The following is a 23,551-nucleotide window of genomic DNA, read 5'->3' as shown; positions in this document are numbered from 1 at the left end:
CGTTGATCGGAGTAGCACTATCTCAGGAAGTGCTACAACAGCACGGCTGGATTCTGAATATCCCAAAGTCGCAGCTGGTTCCTACGACGCGTCTGCTGATATTGGGCATGTTTCTGGACACAGAACAGAAGAAGGTGTTTCTCCCGGAGGAGAAGGCCAAGGAGTTGTCATCTCTGGTCAGAGACCTCCTGAAACCAAAACAGGTGTCGGTGCATCATTGCACGCGAGTCCTGGAAAAGATGGTAGCTTCTTACGAAGCAATTCCCTTCGGCAGGTTCCATGCAAGGAACTTTCAGTGGGACCTGTTAGACAAGTGAGGATCGCATCTTCAGATGCATCGGCTGATCACCCTGTCCCCGAGGGCCAGGGTGTCTCTGCTGTGGTGGCTGCAGAGTGCTCATCTTCTCGAGGGCCGCAGATTCGGCATTCAGGACTGGGTCCTGGTGACCACGGATGCAAGCCTCCGAGGTTGGGGAGCAGTCACTCAGGGAAGAAACTTCCAAGGACAATGGTCGAGTCAGGAGACTTCCCTACACATAAATATTCTGGACCTAAGGGCCATTTACAATGCCTTAAGGCAAGCAGAACCCCTGCTTCAAAACCAGCCGGTGCTGATTCAGTCAGACAACATCACGGCTGTCGCCCATGTAAACCGACAAGGCGGCACAAGCAGCAGGATGGCGTTGGCAGAAGCCACAAGGATTCTCCGATGGGCGGAGTATCACGTGCTAACACTATCAGCAGTGTTCATTCCGGGTGTGGAAAACTAGGAAGCAGACTTCCTCAGCAGGCACGACCTCCACCCGGGAGAGTGGGGACTTCATCCAGAAGTCTTCATGCAGATTGTGAACCGTTGGGAACGGCCACAGGTGGACATGATGGCGTCCCGCCTCAACAAAAAGCTAAAAAAGTATTGCGCCAGGTCAAGAGACCCTCAGGCGATAGCTGTGGACGCACTAGTGACACCGTGGGTGTACCAGTCTGTTTATGTGTTCCCTCCTCTTCCTCTCATACCCAAGGTACTGAGGATAGTAAGTAAGAGAGGAGTAAGAACTATACTCGTAGTTCCGGATTGGCCAAGAAGAACTTGGTACCCAGAACTACAAGAAATGATCTCTGAGGACCCATGGCCTCTGTCTCTCAGACAGGACCTGTTACTGCAGGGGCCCTGTCTGTTCCAAGACTTACCGCGGCTGCGTTTGAAGGCTTGGCGGTTGAACGCCAGATCCTAACGGAAAAGGGCGTTCCAGATGAAGTGATTCCTACGCTGTTAAAGGCTAGGAAAGACGCTGCCTGAAGTTCAGACGTTGTTAAGAAAGTGCTGCATATTCAGCCCCCTTTTGTGCCTCCAGTGGCACCTTGGGATCTCAACGTAGTGTTGGATTTCCTAAAATCACATTGTTTTGAGCCACTTCAGAACGTGGAGTTGAAGTATCTCACGTGGAAAGTGGTCATATATATTTGGCCTTGGCTTCGGCTAGGCGTGTGTCAGAATTGGCGGCTTTGTCGTGTGAAAGCCCTTATCTGATCTTCCATAGGGACAGGGCAGAATTGAGGATTCGTCCTCAATTTCTCCCTAAGGTGGTATCAGCGTTTCATTTGAACCAACCTATTGTGGTGCCTGCGGCTACTCGGGACTTGGAGGCCTCCAAGTTGCTGGATGTAGTCCGGGCCCTGAAAATCTATGTTTCCAGGACGGCTAGAGTCAGAAATACTGACTCGCTGTTTATCCTGCATGCACCCAACAAGCTGGGTGCTTCTGCTTCTAAGCAGACTATTGCTCGCTGGATCTGTAGCACGATTCAACTTGCACATTCTGCGGCTGGACTGCCGCATCCTAAATCAGTAAAAGCCCATTCCACGAGGAAGGGGGCTCTTCTAGGGCGGCTGCCCAAGGGGTCTCGGCATTACAACTTTGCCGAGCTGCTACCTGGTCGGGGTCAAACACGTTTGCAAAATTCTACAAGTTTGATACCCTTGCTGAGGAGGACCTTGAGTTTACTCATGCGGTGCTGCAGAGTCATCCGCACTCTCCCGCCCGTTTGGGAGCTTTGGTATAATCCCCATGGTCCTTACGGAGTACCCAGCATCCACTAGGACGTCAGAGAAAATAAGAATTTACTCACCGGTAATTCTATTTCTCGTAGTCCGTAGTGGATGCTGGGAGCCCGTCCCAAGTGCGGATTTTCTGCAATACTTTTATATAGTTATTGCTTAACTAAAGGGTTATTGTTATGAGCCATCGGTTCAGTGAGGCTCAGTTGTTCATACTGTTAACTGGGTATAGTTATCACGAGTTGTATGGTGTGATTGGTGTGGCTGGTATGAGTCTTACCCTGGATTCCAAATCCTTTCCTTGTAGTGTCAGCTCTTCCGTGCACAGTTTCCCTAACTGAGGTCTGGAGGAGGGGCATAGAGGGAGGAGCCAGTGCACACCAGATAGTACTTAATCTTTCTTTTAGAGTGCCCAGTCTCCTGCGGAGCCCCTCTATTCCCCATGGTCCTTACGGAGTACCCAGCATCTACTACGGACTACGAGAAATAGAATTACCGGTGAGTAAATTCTTATTTTAAGGGAAACATTCTTTTTGGGGAAGATCTCAACAAGGTTGTCGCTGACTTTGCGTCTGCTAAGACTGCATGTCTGCCTAGTACTGCTCCTTCAGCCCCGAAGGCTAAGAGTACTTCCTTTCGTTCCTTTCGACCTCCAGGTAAAGCAAAGGGCCAGGTGTACCCAAAACAGGCTCGCACTTCCAAATCCACTAAGCCCAAACCTAAACGTGCCTGGGCTGCCCGTCAGCCTGCTTCCAAAACAAGATAAGGCCCTATTTAGAGGTAAGTCCTGTATAAATTTATAGAACGTGATAATATTAGGGATGTCAGGGACCCATGTGATGAAGTCACCTGGCCGCGGTACATGGGCCCGCATATTTGCGCAAATGCGTGCTAAGAACTTCAATTATACTCCATGTTAATTGTGAGGGTTTATTTAAATTAATTTTATTATCAGTGTTCTTAGTGCTAAGAGTGTGCATCTGCATCTCTCTTCCCCCAGCATAGTATTAGAAGCCTCAGCATGATAGCACTTCTTGATATCTTTAGTAATAGGATGTGCAATCCAGGTTCCCCCCTTGCCTCCAAAACAGACAAGCCTGCTACATGACGGGGCGGGGATCCCAGGGGGGTGGGAGGTCGACTTCTACGGTTTGCTCAGGTATGGTTAAAGACCACTTTGGACGCCTGGGTAATGGAAGTCGTCACTCATGGATATGCCATCTCTTTCAAGAAACATCCCCCTCGCCAGTTTTGCTCAACAAACATCCCTTCGGATCCAGCAAAAGCAAAAACTCTCAATCTAGTGGTACGATCCCTCCTGGATACGGGAGTGGTAGTGCCGGTGCGAGGCAGGGGGTACTATTCAACGCTGTTCCTAGTCCCGAAACCGAATGGATCTTCTCGGCCCATTCTCAACTTCAAGTCTCTGAACAAATTTGTGAAAGTTTCCAAATTCCGTATGGAAACTCTTCGCTCTATTGTTATGTCCCTGGAGCCCAAGGACTGCATGGTATCCCTGGATATACAGGATGCTTACCTGCAGATACCTATTGCAGTGTCGCATCAGCAATACCTGCGGTTTGGTATTGGCAACCTACATTTTCAATTCCAGGCCTTGCCTTTTGGTCTGACCTCGGCTACGAGAATCTTCACCAAGGTCATGGCGGTCACGACGGCCCTACTCAGCCGTCAGGGTATCAGGATGCCGTATCTCAATGACTTGTTGATCCTGGCGAACTCCCCAGAGGTTCTCCTTCGTCAACTGGAACTGACGATCCAATTCCTACAAGCCCACGGGTGGCTCATCAACTGGCAGAAGTCTTCCCTGGTTCCTGCTCAGAGCATAGTGCACCTGGGAGGACTATTGGACACCCACAACCAGCGGTTGTTTTTATCTCCGGAGAAGGTCTTGAAGCTTCAGGACACGATAAGATGCTTCCTCTCTCGCCCACGTGTGTCAATTCACTCGGCGATGCAAGTACTAGGCCTCATGGTGTCGGCTTTCGACATGGTGGAGAACGCTCAATTTCATTCCCGCCCTCTGCAGAGGTTAATTCTCACCGAGTGGGACGGCCTGCCTCACTGGATCAGGTCTCACATGATATCCTTGACGCCGGAGATCCGTCTGTCACTAACTTGGTGGCTGCAGGACCATCAACTGAGCAGGTGTCGTCCATTCTGGATCTCCAACTGGGTCCTTCTGACGATGGATGCCAGTATGCGGGGTTGAGGCGCGGTGTTGGAGCAACACCCTCTTCAGTGTCGGTGGACCAGGGAGTGTTCAATGCGTTGACACTAGCCCTGCCTCTGGTACAGAACAGGCCAGTTCAGGTACAGTCAGAGAACACCACCACGGTGGCGTACGTAAATCATCAAGGCGGCACCCGAAGCTGCAAAGCGCTGACGGAAGTGTCAAAGATTCTGCTTTGGGCGGAACGCCATCTGCCAGCCATATCGGCAGTGTTCATTCCGGGAGTCCTAAACTGGGACGCGGACTTCCTCAGACGTCAGGACGTACACGCCGGAGAGTGGAGCCTTGATCCGCAGGTCTTTCAACTCCTTGTGGAACAGTGGGGTCTACCAGATGTAGACCTGATGGCATCTCGACACAATTGCAAGATCTTCGGAGCAAGGACAAGGGATCCTCAAGCAGCGTTCGTGGACGCACTGGCAATTCCATGGAACTTTCGGCTGCCGTCGGTGTTCCCTCTGGTGTCACTTCTGCCCAGGGTGATAAGAAAGTTCAAGCTAGAAGGAGGAATACTACGTCTGATCGCTCCAGCGTGGCCCAGACGGCATTGGTTCTTTGATCTGCAGAGTCTATCGATAGAGCGTCCTCTTCTGCTTCCACAGCGCCCAGACCACCTCGTTCAGGGCTCTTGTGTCTACCAGGATTTGGCCCGTCTGGCTTTGACGGCGTGGCTCTTGAAGCTTCCGTATTAAGGGCCAAAGGTTTTTCTGAGGCGGTCATTCAAACTATGTTGAAGGCCCGTAAACTGGCTTCTGCTCGGATATATCGTAGGGTCTGGAATTCGTATTTTGCTTGGTGTGCAACTAACAATTATGATGCATACAAGTTCAGTACTGCCAAACTCTTGGCTTTTCTGCAACAGGGCCTGGACTTAGGCCTTCGTCTGGCCTTCCTCAAGGCTCATATTTCTGCCTTGTCGATATGGTTTCAGAGAACAATTGCGTCTCTGCCTGATATTCATACATTCACTCAGGGTGTTTTACGGATTCAACCTCCCTATGTCCCACCTGTGGCTCCTTGGGATTTGTCGGTTGTTCTGGATGCCTTTCAAGAGTCTCCGTTTGAGCCTCTTGAGTCTTTAGACTGTAAATGGCTTACTCTTAAGGTTTTGTTTGTGCTGGCTATTGCCTCTGCTAGACGGGTTTCAGACTTGGGTGCCTTGTCCTGTCGGTCACCCTTTCTGATTTTTCACTGTGACCGTGCGGTTCTTAGAATTCGCCCTAGTTATCTCCCTAAGGTGGTGTCATCTTTCCACCTTAACCAAGAGATTGTGGTTCCGGCTTTTTCCTCTCCTGGTTTATCCTCCAAAGAGCGGTCTTTGGATGTGGTACGGGCTCTCCGTATTTATGTGAAGAGGACAGCTTCTCTTCGGAGATCTGATTCTCTTTGTTCTTTTTGGTTTTCACAAATGTGGCTTGCCTGCTAACGAGCAGACCTTGGCCAGATGGATTAGAACGGTGATTGCACATGCTTATGGTACAGGCTGGCCTTCCAGCTCCTGCTACCATCAAAGCCCATTCTACTCGGTCTGTTGGACCTTCTTGGGCGGCCCGCCGTGGTGCGACCCTTGAACAATTGTGCAAGGCGGCTACGTGGTCCTCAGTTAACACGTTCATAAGGTTCTATGCCTTCGATACTTCCGCGTCCCATGATGCCTCCTTTGGACGCCGGGTTCTTGTGCCCGCTACAGTGGCGTCCCCTCCCATGAGGAACTGCTTTAGGACATCCTCAATGTTATCCCTGTGGAACCCCAGTGTACCCCGCTCCAGAAAAGGAGATTTATGGTAAGAACTTACCTTTGTTAAATCTTTCTGCGAGGTACACTGGGTTCCACAGGGCGCCCACGCTGACGCACTTAGCTTTTTTGGGTTTGTGTGGCATTAGCCGCTGACGCCCTTCTCCTGTCGTGAGAATGTGGTGTATGTGGTTACTAACGGTTGTCGTCTCTCTTACCTGCTACTGCATTGGAGTGGTTAACAAAACTGAGCTCATGTGCACAGAGGCGGGGTTATAGAGGAGGCGGCGCTGTGCATGTTGGGAACAGTCAAAGCTTTTAGCCTGTTGGTGCCTCAGATCAAGATCCAACTCGATACCCCAATGTTATCCCTGTGGAACCCAGTGTACCTTGCAGAAAGAGATTTAACAAAGGTAAGTTCTTACCATAAATCTCCTTTCTCTGATGTCCTAAGTGGATGCTGGGACTCCGTAAGGACCATGGGGAATAGCGGCTCCGCAGGAGACTGGGCACAACTAAAAGAAAGCTTTAGACTAACTGGTGTGCACTGGCTCCTCCCACTATGACCTTCCTCCGGACTTCAGTTAGAATCTTGTGCCCGGCTGAGCTGGATGCACACTAGGGGCTCTCCTGAGCTCCTAGAAAGAAAGTATATTTTAGGTTTTTTATTTTACAGTGAGATCTGCTGGCAACAGACTCACTGCAGCGAGGGACTAAGGGGAGAAGAAGCGAACCTACCTGACTGGAGATAGTTTGGGCTTCTTAGGCTACTGGACACCATTAGCTCCAGAGGGATCAAACACAGGACCCGACCTCGATCGTTCGGTCCCGGAGCCGCGCCGCCGTCCCCCTTACAGAGCCAGAAGCAAGAAGTGGTCCGGAAAATCGGCGGCAGAAGACTTCAGTCTTCACCAAGGTAGCGCACAGCACTGCAGCTGTGCGCCATTGCTCCTCATGCACACCTCACACTCCGGTCACTGATGGGTGCAGGGCGCTGGGGGGGGGTGCCCTGAGCAACAATATAAACACCTTGCCTGGCAAAATCATCACAATATATAGCCCCAGAGGCTATATATGTGATAAATACCCCTGCCAGAATCCATAAAAAAGCGGGAGAAAAGTCAGCGAAAAAGGGGCGGAGCTATCTCCCTCAGCACACTGGCGCCATTTTCTCTTCACAGTGCAGCTGGAAGACAGCTCCCCAGGCTCTCCCCTGTAGTTTTCAGGCTCAAAGGGTTAAAAAGAGAGGGGGGGCACTAAATTTAGGCGCAATATTGTTTATACAAGCAGCTATTGGGGAAAATTCACTCAGTTATAGTGTTAATCCCTACATTATATAGCGCTCTGGTGTTTGCTGGCATACTCTCTATCTCCTGGTCTCCCCAAAGGGCTTTGTGGGGTCCTGTCCTCAGTCAGAGCATTCCCTGTGTGTGTGCGGTGTGTCGGTACGGCTGTGTCGACATGTTTGATGAGGCTTATGTGGAGGCGGAGCAGATGCCGATAAATGTGATGTCGCCCCCTGTGGGGCCGACACCAGAGTGGATGGATAGGTGGAAGGTATTAACCGACAGTGTCAACTCCTTACATAAAAGCCTGGATGACGTAACAGCTGTGGGACAGCCGGCTTCTCAGCCCGCGCCTGCCCAGGCGTCTCAAAGGCCATCAGGGGCTCAAATACGCCCGCTCCCTCAGATGGCAGACACAGATGTCGACACGGAGTCTGACTCCAGTGTCGACGAGGTTGAGACATACACAATCCACTAGGAACATCCGTTGCATGATCCCGGCAATAAAAAATGTGTTACACATTTCTGACATTAACCCAAGTACCACTGAAAAAGGGTTTTATGTTTGGGGAGAAAAAGCAGGCAGTGTTTTGTTCCCCCATCAGATGAGTGAATGAAGTGTGTGAAAAAGCGTGGGTTCCACCGATAAGAAACTGGTAATTTCTAAAAAGTTACGGATGGCGTACCCTTTCCCGCCAGAGGATAGGTTACGCTGGGAGATATCCCCTAGGGTGGATAAGGCGCTCACACGTTTGTCAAAAAAGGTGGCACTGCCGTCTTAGGATACGGCCACTTTGAAGGTACCTGTTGATAAAAAGCAGGAGGCTATCCTGAAGTCTGTATTTACACACTCAGGTACTAGACTGAGACCTGCAATTGCTTCAGCATGGATAGTGCTGCTGCAGCGTGGTCTGTGACCCTGTCAGACAGGGATACTATTTTGCTAACATAAGAGCATATTAAAGACGTTGTCTTATATATGAGGGATGCACAGAGGGATATTTTGCCGGCTGGCATCCAGAATTAATGCAATGTCCATTCTGCCAGGAGGGTATTAGAGACCCGGCACTGGACAGGTGATGCTGACTTTAAAAGGCACATGGAGATTCTGCCTTATAAGGGTGAGGAATTGTTTGGGGATGGTCTCTGGGACCTCGTATCCACAGCAACAGCTGGGAAGAAATTTTTTTACCTCAGGTTTCCTCACAGCCTAAGAAAGCACTGTATTATCAGGTACAGTCCTTTCGGCTTCAGAAAAGCAAGCGGGTCAAAGGCGCTTCCTTTCTGCACAGAGACAAGGGAAGAGGGAAAAAGCTGCACCAGTCAGCCAGTTCCCAGGATCAAAATTTTTCCCCCGCTTCCTCTGAGTCCACCGCATGACGCGGGGGCTCCACAGGTGTAGCCAGGTGCGGTGGGGGCGCGTCTCGAGAACTTCAGCGTCCAGTGGGCTCGCTCACAGGTGGATCCCTGGGTTCTGCATGTAGTATCACAGGGATACAAGCTGGAGTTCGAGGTCACTCCCTCTCGCCGTTAGCTCAAATCAGCAAGTACCCCTCCTTCAACAAGGCCGGGGTTACTATTCCACAATGTTGTGGTACCGAAACCAGACGGTTCGGTATAACCCATTCTAACATTGAAATCCTTGAACACTTATACACGAAGGTTCAAGTTAAAAATGAAATCGCTCAGGGCGGTTATTGCAAGCCTGGACGAGGGAGATTACATGGTATCTCTGGGCATCAAGGATGCTTACCTGCATGTCCCCATTAACCATCCTCACCAGGAGTATCTCAGTTTCTCTGACGTCCTAGTGGATGCTGGGAACTCCGTAAGGACCATGGGGAATAGACGGGCTCCGCAGGAGACTGGGCACTCTAAAAGAAAGATTTGGTACTATCTGGTGTGCACTGGCTCCTCCCTCTATACCCCTCCTCCAGACCTCCAGTTAGATTTCTGTGCCCGGCCGAGCTGGATGCACACTAGGGGCTCTCCTGAGCCCATAGAAAGAAAGTATATGTTAGGTTTTTTATTTTACAGTGAGACCTGCTGGCAACAGGCTCACTGCAACGAGGGACTAAGGGGAGAAGAAGCGAACCTACCTGCTTGCAGCTAGCTTGGGCTTCTTTGGCTACTGGACACCATTAGCTCCAGAGGGATCGACCGCAGAACCCGTCCTTGGTGTTCGTTCCCGGAGCCGCGCCGCCGTCCCCCTTACAGAGCCAGAAGCATGAAGATGGTCCGGCAAATCGGCGGCAGAAGACTTCAGTCTTCACCAAGGTAGCGCACAGCACTGCAGCTGTGCGCCATTGCTCCTCATACACACTTCACACTCCGGTCACTGAGGGTGCAGGGCGCTGGGGGGGGGGCGCCCTGAGCAGCAATAAAAACACCTTGGCTGGCAAAATAACCACAATATATAGCCCCAGAGGCTATATATGTGGTAATTACCCCTGCCAGAATCCATAAAAAAGCGGGAGAAAAGTCCGCCGAAAAAGGGGCGGAGCCATCTCCCTCAGCACACTGGCGCCATTTCTCCCTCACAGTTCCGCTGGAAGGAAGCTCCCTGCCTCTCCCCTGCAGTCTACACTACAGAAAGGGTAAAAAAAGAGAGGGGGGGCACTAAATTTAGGCGCAGTATACCGGTAACTTATAGCAGCTATAAGGGGACATAATTCAGTTAGTCCCTGCATTATATAGCGCTCTGGTGTGTGCTGGCATACTCTCTCTCTGTCTCCCAAAAGGGCTTTTGTGGGGTCCTGTCTCCTTTAAGAGCATTCCCTGTGTGTGTGCGGTGTGTCGGTACGGCTGTGTCGACATGTTTGATGAGGAGGCTTATGTGGAAGCAGAGCAGATGCCTATAAATGTGATGTCACCCCCTGCGGGGCAGACACCTGAGTGGATGGACTTATGGAAGGAATTACGTGCAAGTGTCGACTCCTTACATAAAAAATTTGACGACATGCCAAATGCGGGACAGCCGGCTTCTCAGCTCGTGCCTGCCCAGACGACTCAAAGGCCATCAGGGGCTCTAAAGCGCCCACTACCTCAGATGGCAGACACAGATGTCGACACGGATATTGATACCAGTGTCGACGACGATGAGTCAAATTTAATGTCCACTAAGGCCATTCGTTGCATGATTGAGGCAATGAAAGAGGTATTACACATTTCTGATATAAACCCAGGTACATCAAAAAAGGGTATTATGTTTGGGGAGAAAAAACTACCAATAGTTTTTTCCCCCATCTGAAGAATTAAATGAAGTGTGTGAAGAAGCGTTGGGCTTTTCCCGATAAAAAAATTGGTAATTTCAAAAAAATTACTAATGGCGTTCCCTTTCTCGCCAGAGGATAGGTCACGTTGGGAAACTCCCCCTAGGGTGGATAAAGCGCTCACACGTTTGTCAAAAAAGGTGGCACTACCGTCTCCGGATACGGCCGCCCTAAAGGAACCTGCTGATAGAAAGCAGGAGGCTATCCTCAAGTCTATATATACACACACTGGTGTTATACTGAGACCAGCTATTGCTTCAGCATGGATGTGCAGTGCTGCAGCTGCGTGGTCAGATTCCCTGTCGGAAAATACTGATACCCTAGACAGGGACACTATATTGCTAACCGTAGAGCATATTAAAGACGCAGTCTTATACATGAGAGATGCACAGAGGGATATTTGCCGGCTGGCATCTAAAATAAGTGCAATGTCCATTTCTGCCAGGAGAGGGTTATGGACTCGGCAGTGGACAGGTGATGCAGACTCAAAAAGGCACATGGAAGTTTTGCCTTATAAAGGTGAGGAGTTGTTCGGGGATGGTCTCTCGGACCTAGTTTCCACAGCAACTGCTGGGAAGTCTGCATTTTTACCCCATGTTCCCTCACAGCCAAAGAATTCGAGACGTCCCCCCTCCCCTGCCGTTTCCTCAAATCTGCCTTGCCGACAACTCCCTCAGGCAGGGAGGCAGTGATAGAGGCAATTCACAAGCTGTATTCCCAGCAGGTGATAGTAAAGGTGCCCCTACTTCAACAAGGACGGGGTTACTATTCCACACTGTTTGTGGTACCGAAACCGGACGGTTCGGTGAGACCCATTTTAAATTTGAAGTCCTTGAACATATACATAAAAAAATTCAAGTTCAAGATGGAATCGCTCAGGGCGGTTATTGCAAGCCTGGAGGAGGGGGATTACAAAGGATGCTTACCTACATGTCCCCATTTACCATCCTCACCAGGAGTACCTCAGATTTGTGGTACAGGATTGCCATTACCAATTCCAAACACTGCCGTTTGGACTGTCCACGGCACCGAGGGTGTTTACCAAGGTAATGGCAGAAATGATGATACTCCTTCGAAAAAAGGGAGTTTTAATTATCCCGTACTTGGACGATCTCCTAATAAAGGCGAGGTCCAAGGAGCAGTTGCTGGTCGGAGTAGCACTATCTCGGGAAGTGCTACAACAGCATGGCTGGATTCTAAACATTCCGAAGTCACAGCTGGTTCCTTTCACACGCCTACTGTTCCTGGGGATGGTTCTGGACACAGAACAGAAAAAAGTGTTTCTCCCGCAGGAGAAAGCCAAGGAGCTGTCATCTCTAGTCAGAGACCTCCTGAAACCAAAACGGGTATCGGTGCATCATTGCACACGAGTCCTGGGAAAAATGGTGGCTTCATACGAAGCAATTCCATTTGGCAGGTTCCATGCAAGGACCTTCCAGTGGGACCTCTTAGACAAGTGGTCGGAATCGCATTTTCAGATGCATCGACTGATAACCCTGTCTCCAAGGACCAGGGTGTCTCTACTGTGGTGGCTGCAGAGTGCTCATCTTCTAGAGGGCCGCAGATTTGGCATACAAGACTGGGTCCTGGTGACCACGGATGCCAGCCTTCGAGGCTGGGGGGCAGTCACACAGGGAAGAAATTTCCAGGGACTTTGGTCAAGTCAGGAGTCGTCCCTACACATAAATATTCTGGAACTGAGGGCCATTTTCAATGCCCTCAGTCAGGCAAAACCCCTGCTTCAAAACCAGCCGGTACTGATCCAGTCAGACAACATCACGGCAGTCGCCCATGTAAACCGACAGGGCGGCACAAGAAGCAGGACGGCGATGGCAGAAGCCACAAGGATTCTCCGATGGGCGGAAAATCACGTGTTAGCACTGTCAGCAGTGTTCATTCCGGGAGTGGACAACTGGGAAGCAGACTTCCTCAGCAGGCACGACCTCCACCCGGGAGAGTGGGGACTTCATCCGGAAATCTTGATTGTAAACCGCTGGGAAAGGCCACAGGTGGACATGATGGCGTCCCGCCTAAACAAAAAGCTAGAAAGATATTGCGCCAGGTCAAGAGACCCTCAGGCGATAGCTGTGGACGCTCTAGTGACACCGTGGGTGTACCAGTCGGTTTATGTGTTCCCTCCTCTTCCTCTCATACCAAAGGTACTGAGGATAATAAGAAGAGGAGTAAGAACAATACTCATTGTTCCGGATTGGCCAAGAAGAGCTTGGTACCCGGAACTTCAAGAAATGATCTCAGAGGACCCATGGCCTCTGCCGCTCAGACAGGACCTGCTGCAGCAGGGGCCCTGTCTGTTCCAAGACTTACCGTGGCTGCGTTTGACGGCATGGCGGTTGAACGCCGGATCCTGAAGGAAAAGGGCATTCCGGAGGAAGTCATTCCTACGCTGATTAAAGCTAGGAAAGAAGTGACCGCGAGCCATTATCACCGCATTTGGCGAAAATATGTTGCGTGGTGTGAGGCCAGGAAGGCCCCAACGGAAGAATTTCAGCTTGGCAGTTTCCTGCACTTCCTACAGTCAGGGGTGACTATGGGCCTAAAATTGGGTTCCATTAAAGTCCAGATTTCGGCTCTGTCGATTTTTCTTTCAAAGAGAACTGGCTTCACTGCCTGAAGTTCAGACTTTTGTTAAGGGAGTGCTGCATATTCAGCCCCCTTTTGTGCCTCCAGTGGCACCTTGGGATCTCAACGTGGTGTTGGATTTCCTAAAGTCTCATTGGTTTGAGCCACTTAAAACCGTGGAATTGAAATATCTCACGTGGAAAGTGGTCATGTTGTTGGCCTTGGCTTCGGCCAGGCGTGTATCAGAATTGGCGGCTTTGTCATGTAAAAGCCCTTATCTGATTTTTCATATGGATAGGGCAGAATTGAGGACTCGTCCCCAGTTTCTCCCTAAGGTGGTATCCGCTTTTCATTTGAACCAACCTATTGTGGTGCCTGCGGCTACTAAAGACTTGGAGGCTTCCAAGTTGTTGGACGTAGTCAGGGCCCTGAAAATTTATGTTTCCAGGACAGCTGGCGTCAGAAAGACTGACTCGCTATTTATCCTGCATGCGCCCAACAAGTTGGGTGCACCTGCTTCAAAGCAGACTATTGCTCGCTGGATCTGTAGTACGATTCAGCTTGCACATTCTGCGGCTGGACTGTCGCATCCTAAATCAGTGAAAGCCCATTCCACGAGGAAGGTGGGCTCTTCTTGGGCGGCTGCCCGAGGGGTCTCGGCTTTACAACTTTGCCGAGCAGCTACTTGGTCGGGGTCAAACACATTTGCTAAATTCTACAAGTTTGACACCCTGGCTGAGGAGGACCTAGAGTTTGCCCATTCGGTGCTGCAGAGTCATCCGCACTCTCCGGCCCGTTTGGGAGCTTTGGTATAATCCCCATGGTCCTTACGGAGTCCCAGCAGCCACTTAGGACGTCAGAGAAAATAAGAATTTACTCACCGGTAAATCTATTTCTCGTAGTCCGTAGTGGATGCTGGGCGCCCATCCCAAGTGCGGATTGTCTGCAATACTTGTATATAGTTATTGTTTAACTAAAGGGTTATTGTTGAGCCATCTGTTGAGAGGCTCAGTTGTTATCATACTGTTAACTGGGTATTGTTTCACGAGTTATACGGTGTGGCTGGTATGAGTCTTACCTGGGATTCAAAATCCTTCCTTATTGTGTCAGCTCTTCCGGGCACAGTATCCTAACTGAAGTCTGGAGGAGGGTCATAGTGGGAGGAGCCAGTGCACACCAGTTAGTCTAAAGCTTTCTTTTAGTTGTGCCCAGTCTCTTGCGGAGCCGCTATTCCCCATGGTCCTTACGGAGTCCCAGCATCCACTACGGACTACGAGAAATAGAATTACCGGTGAGTAAATTCTTATTTTTACCACAGGTGGACTCCAATTTAAGCTGTAGGGACATCTCAAGGATGATCAGTGGAAGCAGGATGCACCTGAACTCAATTGTGAGCCTTTGTGGCAAAGGCTGTGAATACTTATGTACATGTGATTTCTTAGTTTCTTATTTTGAATAAATTAGCAAAAATCTCAAACTTTTTCACATTGTCATTATGGGGTATTGTGTGTAGAATTTGGAGGGAAAAAAATAATTTATTCCATTTTGGAATAAGGCTGTAACATAACAAAATGTGGAAAAAGTGAAGCGCTGTGAATTCTTTCCTGATGCACTGTTTAACATCCTGCGAGTTGCAAGCACCATTGCAATCATGGCAATTTAGCCTCTAGATTTAGAGTGCTAATAATTTAGTAATATTATCTTAGAAACTGTCGGTATAAGTGGGTTAGTTTCCACTCCTAAAGCGTATTAAATGGTAATGTGGGTGATATTTAGAAAATATGGGAATACCCAGACTCCCGACGTTCATGTGGCTGGTTACGATTTCCATTTTGATCCTTGATGGTTTAGTATTCCACACAATGTTTTTCCAGGGCATAGTGGTAAATAAGATTTTAGTTTTGCCCATCACTAGTGGGTGGCCTTAATGTTTCTGGTTTGTGTATTACAGGGCTAGCATGTCGGATAGTTGAATTCGGAACACCGTATTGGTTCTTTCGGGCATGCTGGATGATTTTACATGTCCAATAGAGCGTTAATTACTGCTCAGTTGCGGCAGTAATTAACGTCACAATCAGCAGTTTATGAATTGTTAAATTATTGTCACAATCAGCAGTTTATGAATTGAGTGAACATTCTCTGCCCAGCATTTCTTCCATCAACTTTTCTCATTGGTTTCTAGCTTTCTTTTATATGTTTGTGCTCATATGTCTCGCTTCTGGAGCTCTACAAACAGTAAGGGGCCCTACTCACTGGCCGACCCGCCGCCGAGCTGCCCGACGGCGGATACGGCGGCGGGGGGGCAGTGACGGGGGGAGTGAAGTTTCTTCACTCCCCCCGTCACGCGGCTGCATTGAAGTGCAGGCAAATATGGACGAGATCGTCCATATTGGCCTGCATGGGGCCGCGCATCGTTCATCGCTGGAGTCTCCACACTGAAAGATATGAACGAGTTCTCGTTCATTTATGAACGAGATCGTTCATATCTTTCTAAAAATCGGCCAGTGTGTAGGGCCTATAAGATGGGGACAATTCAGTTGTTTGGGTGTCAACATTTTTATTTGCAGCCTACTGAGAAATGAACCAATTGTCCAGTTTGGTCATCCAAACGGTACTTTTTACAGCCCGGCCAGGACTTTAGGTGGCTTTAGCCGCACAAATCGGCTAAAGCCACCTAAAGTCCCAGCTAGAGGCATATGAGCACAAACCTATATAAAAGAAAGCTAGAAACCAATGAGAAAAGTTGATATAAGACATTCTGGGCATAGGCTGTTCACTCAATTGCATAGAAGCAGAGATTGTGCACATACAGATGAAGCGCTCACCAATTACCATATTGTTGTTGTTGTTGTTGTTCACTCAATTGATAGACTGCTGATTGTGACAATAATTGAACAGCGTACTGCCGCACGTCAGCAGTAATAGATGCTCAGTTGAGGCAATAATTGAATTGTATTGCTCGGACTGCCTCACGAAAAAAACAAGTTGAATCGCCCCCATAGAGTCTACACTTTTTTTTGGAAGAGCAAGTGCATTGTAAAAGCCTGATATTTTTTTTTACTGTACTGTTAACTATAATCATTCTTTAATTTTTTTTCTTTCAGTCAGTGGTTGAACTCTTTGTAAACAGACTGGATTCTGTAGAGTCGGTTCTTCCGTATGAGTATGACGCGTAAGTATCTAGAATTTTTTTGGATGTACTGTATCCATGTTTTTTTAAGATTATAGTATCCATGTTCTTTTAAGATTATATTTCTGTTTATTAGAGTCCAGCTTTAGAACCTTTTTTCTCTTACGTCCTAGAGGATGCTGGGGTCCATATTAGTACCATGGGGTATAGACGGGTCAACCAGGAGCCATGGGCACTTTAAGACTTTGATAGTGTGGGCTGGCTCCTCCCTCTATGCCCCTCCTACCAGACTCAGTTTAGAAAATGTGCCCGGAGGAGCCAGTCACAGATAGGGGAGCTCCTAGAGCTTCTTTGGTTTTATTTTTTTATTAAGACTGGTTAGGCACAGGGAGGCTGCTGGCAACAGCCTCCCTGCTTCGTGGGACTTAGGGGGGGGGGAGTAGTGTCCAACCCACTGAGGTTAATGGCCACTATCTCCACTAACAGGACACTGAGCTCTTGAGGGTGATGATCGTTAGCCCCCGAGGTGACTGCTCACTCCCGCAGCTTGCCACCACCCCCTAACCGAGCCAGAAGATCGTGGTGGTGAGTGTAACACCGGTGACCCGAAAAGCAGGGAGCCTGTATAAATGGCAGCATCAGGGTGTGGAGCGCAGTACTAACACTGTGCTCCGGAAGGCTCAGCGGTAAAGATGCGGCGCTATGTGGGGCACCCAGGGCCAGCGATGATACCCTAATCACTGGTCACTCAGCTAGCAGGGACTTCGGTTGCGCTGCTAACGCCACTTCCTCAGGCCAGTATAAAGATTTCAATTGTGCGGGAAGATGCGCCATGTTAAGGGGGCGGAGCTTCTCAGAGCGGAATCCAGCTCCATTTTCTCCCTGCAGATCCACTGCTGAGACGCTGACGGGAAGCGCTGATCCTCCACGACTCCAGTTATCCTGTGCGGTACCAGGGGGTGGTAGAAGGGGGGGTGGGGGGAAGCTGTATTTTACTGTGTATTTCTATTAAGGGTACATAGTCAGCGCCGGGCGCTGTGTGTGCTGGCTCCAAGCTCTGTGTTTCTCTGAAGGTACTTTGGGGGGGAAACCGTGTCTGACATTTTCCTGTGTGTGTGTGTGTGTGTGTGTGTGTGTGTGTGTGTGTATGTGTATGCAAATTCCCACATAACCATGTCCAGGGACTCTGTGGCTTGTGCGGCAGAATATGTATCTTCTCCAGAGGAATCCATTCCATGTACTCGGGAATGTAATATTTTGTCTCAGCCCTCTGAATCTGAGCCCCAGTGGATGGCTTCTATTAAGGGAATGATATCCCAGATTTCTACTAGGATTACACATTATGAGACTGAATCACAGATTTTAAAACAATCTGTGGAGGTTTTGTCTGGTTCTGTTCCCAATACCTCAAAATCCCCCGGTGTATCCAAAAAACGTGCGCTTGCTCAAATTATGCAGGTCGACACGGACACAGACGCTGACATGGCAGAGGGTGATGCGGCTATGCGGGAGGGGGGGGGGAGGCTTTCCTGGCAAGGGGGGTGCAATTCATGATTGAGGCTATTAGGGATGTGTTACACCTTACTGACAAACCACCTGAACAGGTAGAGGAGGCTTACTTTACAGACAATAAGAAAGTCTCCCTGACCTTCCCTGCGTCTCAGGAATTAAACGCATTATTTGAAAAATCCTGGGAAAATCCAGAGGCAAAAATTCCAGATCCCAAAGAGGGCTCTTGTAGCTTTTCCTTTCCCTGAGGATGATAGGAAAAAGTGGGAAAACCTGCCTATAGTAGACGCTTCTGTATCTAGACTGTCTAAGAAGGTGGTTTTATCTGTCCCATGGTCTACCGCTTTGAAAGAACCGTCAGACCGCAAGATTGAAACTACACTCAAATCCATATACACTGCTTCAGGAGTGACATTAAGGCCCATTATTGCCTGTGCATGGATTTCTAAAGTGGTCAGGCACGTTACTAGAGGCATTAGATTCTATGGATAGAAGTGACATTGAATTGTTTTTACGTAACATACAGGATTCTGCAGGTTTCATGGTGGTGGCCATGAAGGACCTGGGTACTCTGACTGCAAGGACATCGTCCATGGCTGTTTTAGCATGCAGGGGATTCTGGCTACGCCAATGGTGTGCAGATGTGGAATCCAGGAGAAGTGTGGAGAACCTACCCTTCACAGGTCGGGGCTATATTTGGGGAAGCATTGGATGCGTGGGTCTCCACGGCAACCGCTGGTAAGTCAACCTTTCTTCACTCAGCCTCTCCGACAACGAAGAAACATTTATCTACGTCCTCTGTGCAGTCCTTTCGGTTTGCAAAAGCAAAAAAGTCCAAGGCTCCTACCACTTTCTTCAGAGGTGGGCGCGCAAAATCCAAAAAACCGGCACCTGCTGGTTTCCAAGAACAGAGGCCTGCCTCTGTGTCCTCAAAATCCTCAGCATGACTGTGGACCTCCCTACCTGGAGAGCGGGCAGGTGGGAGCGAGGCTCAGACGTTTCAGTCACGTCTGGGTGTTGTCCAGTCTGGATCCCTGGGTACTGGATTTTGTGTCTCAGGGGTACAATCTACACTTTCAAGAGCTCCCACCCCACAAGTTTTTCAAATCAGACCTGCCAGCTTTGCTGACGGAAAGGGCTATCCTTCAGGAAGCCATTCACAAATTGGAAAGGTTTGCTGTTATTGTTCCAGTTCCACCTCATCTAGTACACCAGGGTTACTATTCAAACCTTTTCGTGGTACCGAAACCGGATGGTTTGGTCAGGACAATTTTGAACCTGAAGTCGCTAAACCCTTATCTGAGGGAATTCAAGTTCAAAATAGAGTCTCTGAGAGTGGTGATCTCAGGGCTAGAGGAGGGAGATTTCCTGGTATCTCTAGACATCAAGGATGCGTACCTCCACATTCCGATTTGGCCGCCACACCAGGCTTATCTCAGATTTGCACTGTTGGATTGTCACTATCAGTTCCAGGCACTGCCATTCGGCCTCTCGACAGCACCGAGGGTGTTCACCAAGGTAATGGCAGAGATGATGATTCTCCTCCGCAAACAGGGAGTGAATATAATTCCATGGCCAGTATTTACTAAAAATCCGAGTTTGTCCGATTTTTGTGTTTTTTTTTTTTTTTTTTTTTTTCTAAGTCCCAATCCGGGAATTCACTAAGCACCAATCTCGGCAGTGTTTGGACTATTCGTAATGGTTTGATTATCAAAGTTCAGAAATACGAATGAATAGACCATCGGTCAAACGCGGCTGTTATTTCATACAATACGGGCATTCACTATTCATTCGTATTTGGGTGTTAGTCTCTGAGTGCTCAAGTGCGGGTCTGTTTTTTTTTGATTCGTTAAAAAAAGCAGCAAAAAAATAGACCTGCTTTTTCCAGTCGAGTTTGGATAACCATGCACTGATCAGTGAGATCTGTGCATGGTTATCTATGGGAAAGGGTCTGTTTAGTGTTAAAACATAAAAAAAAAATTGCGTGGGGTCCCCCCTCCTAAGCATAACCAGCCTCAGGCTCTTTGAGCCGGTCCTGGTTGTCAAAATATGGGGTAAAAAATGACAGGGGTTCCCCCATATTTCATCAACCAGCACCGGGCTCTGCGCCTGGTCCTGGTTCCAAAAATACGGGGGACAAAAAGCGTAGGGGTCCCCCGTATTTTTGAAACCAGCACCGGGCTCCACTAGCCAGGTACAGAATGCCACAGCCGGGGGACACTTCTATACTGGTCCCTGCGGCCCTGGCATTACATACCAACTAGTCACCCCTGGCCGGGGTACCCTGGAGGAGTGGGAACCCCTTAAATCAAGGGGTCCCCCCCCTCCAGCCACCCAAGGGCCAGGGGTGAAGCCGAGGCTGTCCCGTCCCCCCCATCCAAGGGCGGCGGATGGGGGGCTGATAGCCATGTGTAAAAAATGTGAATATTGTTATTAGTAGCAGTACTACAAGTCCCAGCAAGCCTCCCCCCGCAAGCTGGTACTTGGAGAACCACAAGTACCAGCATGCGGTTGAAAACCTGGCCCGCTGGTACCTGTAGTACTACTACTAAAAAAAATACCCCCCAAAAAACAGGACACACACACCGTGAAAGTATAAGTTTATTACATACATGCACACCTCCATACATGCATACTTACCTATGTTCCCACGAGGCTCGGTCCTCTTCTTGGCAAAACAAAAAAATGGAAACCCGACCACGCACTGAAAGGGGTCCCATGTTTACACATGGGACCCCTTTCTCCGACTGCCAGGGCCCCCCCTGACTCCTGTCAGCCAATCAGGGAGCACCACGTCGTGGCACTCTCCTGATTGGCTGTGTGCTCCTGTAGTGTCTGTGAGGCAGCACACGGCACAGATACAATGTAGCGCCTATGCGCTCCATTGTAGCCAATGGTGGCAACTTTGCGGTCAGCGGTGAGGTTACTTTCGGTCAACCGCTGACCGCAAAGTTGCCACCATTGGCTACAATGGAGCGCATAGGCGCTACATTGTATCTGTGCCGTGTGCTGCCTCACAGACACTACAGGAGCACACAGCCAATCAGGAGAGTGCCACGACGTGGCGCTCCCTGATTGGCTGAAGGAGCCCTCTTTGACAGGAGTCAGGGGGGGTCCTGGCAGTCGGGGAAAGGGGTCCCATGTGTAAACATGGGACCCCTTTCAGTGCGTGTTCGGGTTTCTGTTTTTTTGTTTTGCCAAGTACGTGGATTATACTTTGGACACAATCTACACTGGATTATGTGAGTATAATTTTTTTCACAGGTCCCCCAAGGATTCTACTAGAGATGAGCGCCTGAAATTTTTCGGGTTTTGTGTTTTGGTTTTGGGTTCGGTTCCGCGGCCGTGTTTTGGGTTCGACCGCGTTTTGGCAAAACCTCACCGAATTTTTTTTGTCGGATTCGGGTGTGTTTTGGATTCGGGTGTTTTTTTAAAAAAACACTAAAAAACAGCTTAAATCATAGAATTTGGGGGTCATTTTGATCCCATATTATTATTAACCTCAAAAACCATAATTTCCACTCATTTTCAGTCTATTCTGAATACCTCACACCTCACAATATTATTTTTAGTCCTAAAATTTGCACCAAGGTCGCTGGATGACTAAGCTAAGCGACACTAGTGGCCGACACAAACACCTGGCCCATCTAGGAGTGGCACTGCAGTGTCACGCAGGATGTCCCTTCCAAAAAACCCTCCCCAATCAGCACATGACGCAAAGAAAAAAAGAGGCGCAATGAGGTAGCTGACTGTGTGAGTAAGATTAGCGACCCTAGTGGCCGACACAAACACCGGGCCCATTTAGGAGTGGCACTGCAGTGTCACGCAGGATGTCCCTTCCAAAAAACCCTCCCCAAACAGCACATGACGCAAAGAAAAAGAAAAGAAAAAAGAGGTGCAAGATGGAATTGTCCTTGGGCCCTCCCACCCACCCTTATGTTGTATAAACAAAACAGGACATGCACACTTTAACCAACCTATCATTTCAGTGACAGGGTCTGCCACACGACTGTGACTGATATGACGGGTTGGTTTGGACCCCCCCCAAAAAAGAAGCAATTAATCTCTCCTTGCACAAACTGGCTCTACAGAGGCAAGATGTCCACCTCATCATCACCCTCCGATATATCACCGTGTACATCCCCCTCCTCACAGATTATCAATTCGTCCCCACTGGAATCCACCATCTCAGCTCCCTGTGTACTTTGTGGAGGCAATTGCTGCTGGTCAATGTCTCCGCGGAGGAATTGATTATAATTCATTTTAATGAACATCATCTTCTCCACATTTTCTGGATGTAACCTCGTACGCCGATTGCTGACAAGGTGAGCGGCGGCACTAAACACTCTTTCGGAGTACACACTTGTGGGAGGGCAACTTAGGTAGAATAAAGCCAGTTTGTGCAATGGCCTCCAAATTGCCTCTTTTTCCTGCCAGTATAAGTATGGACTGTGTGACGTGCCTACTTGGATGCGGTCACTCATATAATCCTCCACCATTCTTTCAATGGTGAGAGAATCATATGCAGTGACAGTAGACGACATGTCCGTAATCGTTGTCAGGTCCTTCAGTCCGGACCAGATGTCAGCATCAGCAGTCGCTCCAGACTGCCCTGCATCACCGCCAGCGGGTGGGCTCGGAATTCTGAGCCTTTTCCTCGCACCCCCAGTTGCGGGAGAATGTGAAGGAGGAGATGTTGACAGGTCGCGTTCCGCTTGACTTGACAATTTTCTCACCAGCAGGTCTTTCAACCCCAGCAGACTTGTGTCTGCCGGAAAGAGAGATCCAAGGTAGGCTTTAAATCTAGGATCGAGCACGGTGGCCAAAATGTAGTGCTCTGATTTCAACAGATTGACCACCCGTGAATCCTTGTTAAGCGAATTAAGGGCTCCATCCACAAGTCCCACATGCCTAGCGGAATCGCTCCGTGTTAGCTCCTCCTTCAATGTCTCCAGCTTCTTCTGCAAAAGCCTGATGAGGGGAATGACCTGACTCAGGCTGGCAGTGTCTGAACTGACTTCACGTGTGGCAAGTTCAAAGGGCATCAGAACCTTGCACAACGTTGAAATCATTCTCCACTGCGCTTGAGACAGGTGCATTCCACCTCCTATATCGTGCTCAATTGTATAGGCTTGAATGGCCTTTTGCTGCTCCTCCAACCTCTGAAGCATATAGAGGGTTGAATTCCACCTCGTTACCACTTCTTGCTTCAGATGATGGCAGGGCAGGTTCAGTAGTTTTTGGTGGTGCTCCAGTCTTCTGTACGTGGTGCCTGTACGCCGAAAGTGTCCCGCAATTTTTCTGGCCACCGACAGCATCTCTTGCACGCCCCTGTCGTTTTTTAAATAATTCTGCACCACCAAATTCAAGGTATGTGCAAAACATGGGACGTGCTGGAATTTGCCCATATTTAATGCACACACAATATTGCTGGCGTTGTCCGATGCCACAAATCCACAGGAGAGTCCAATTGGGGTAAGCCATTCCGCGATGATCTTCCTCAGTTGCCGTAAGAGGTTTTCAGCTGTGTGCGTATTCTGGAAACCGGTGATACAAAGCGTAGCCTGCCTAGGAAAGAGTTGGCGTTTGCGAGATGCTGCTACTGGTGCCGCCGCTGCTGTTCTTGCGGCGGGAGTCCATACATCTACCCAGTGGGCTGTCACAGTCATATAGTCCTGACCCTGCCCTGCTCCACTTGTCCACATGTCCGTGGTTAAGTGGACATTGGGTACA

The 23,551-nt window shown here is 49.2% G+C and overlaps 1 protein-coding gene across 1 annotated transcript in view; it reads left to right on the top strand.

Annotated features, from left to right (window-relative positions):
- LOC134949074 (transmembrane 9 superfamily member 2-like) overlaps positions 1 to 23,551 on the top strand; it is a 200,838-nt gene that overhangs the window by 9,482 nt on the left and 167,805 nt on the right. The window contains exon 2 of the mRNA XM_063937428.1: positions 16,284 to 16,351. Coding sequence (XP_063793498.1) covers positions 16,284 to 16,351 — 68 coding nt within the window. The remainder of the gene's footprint in view (positions 1 to 16,283; positions 16,352 to 23,551) is intronic.

Source organism: Pseudophryne corroboree, chromosome 8 (assembly GCF_028390025.1).
Source record: "Pseudophryne corroboree isolate aPseCor3 chromosome 8, aPseCor3.hap2, whole genome shotgun sequence".
NCBI lineage: Eukaryota > Metazoa > Chordata > Amphibia > Anura > Myobatrachidae > Pseudophryne > Pseudophryne corroboree.
Note: the sequence above shows the minus strand (reverse complement) of the source record. Positions and strands in the feature narration are given on the sequence as shown.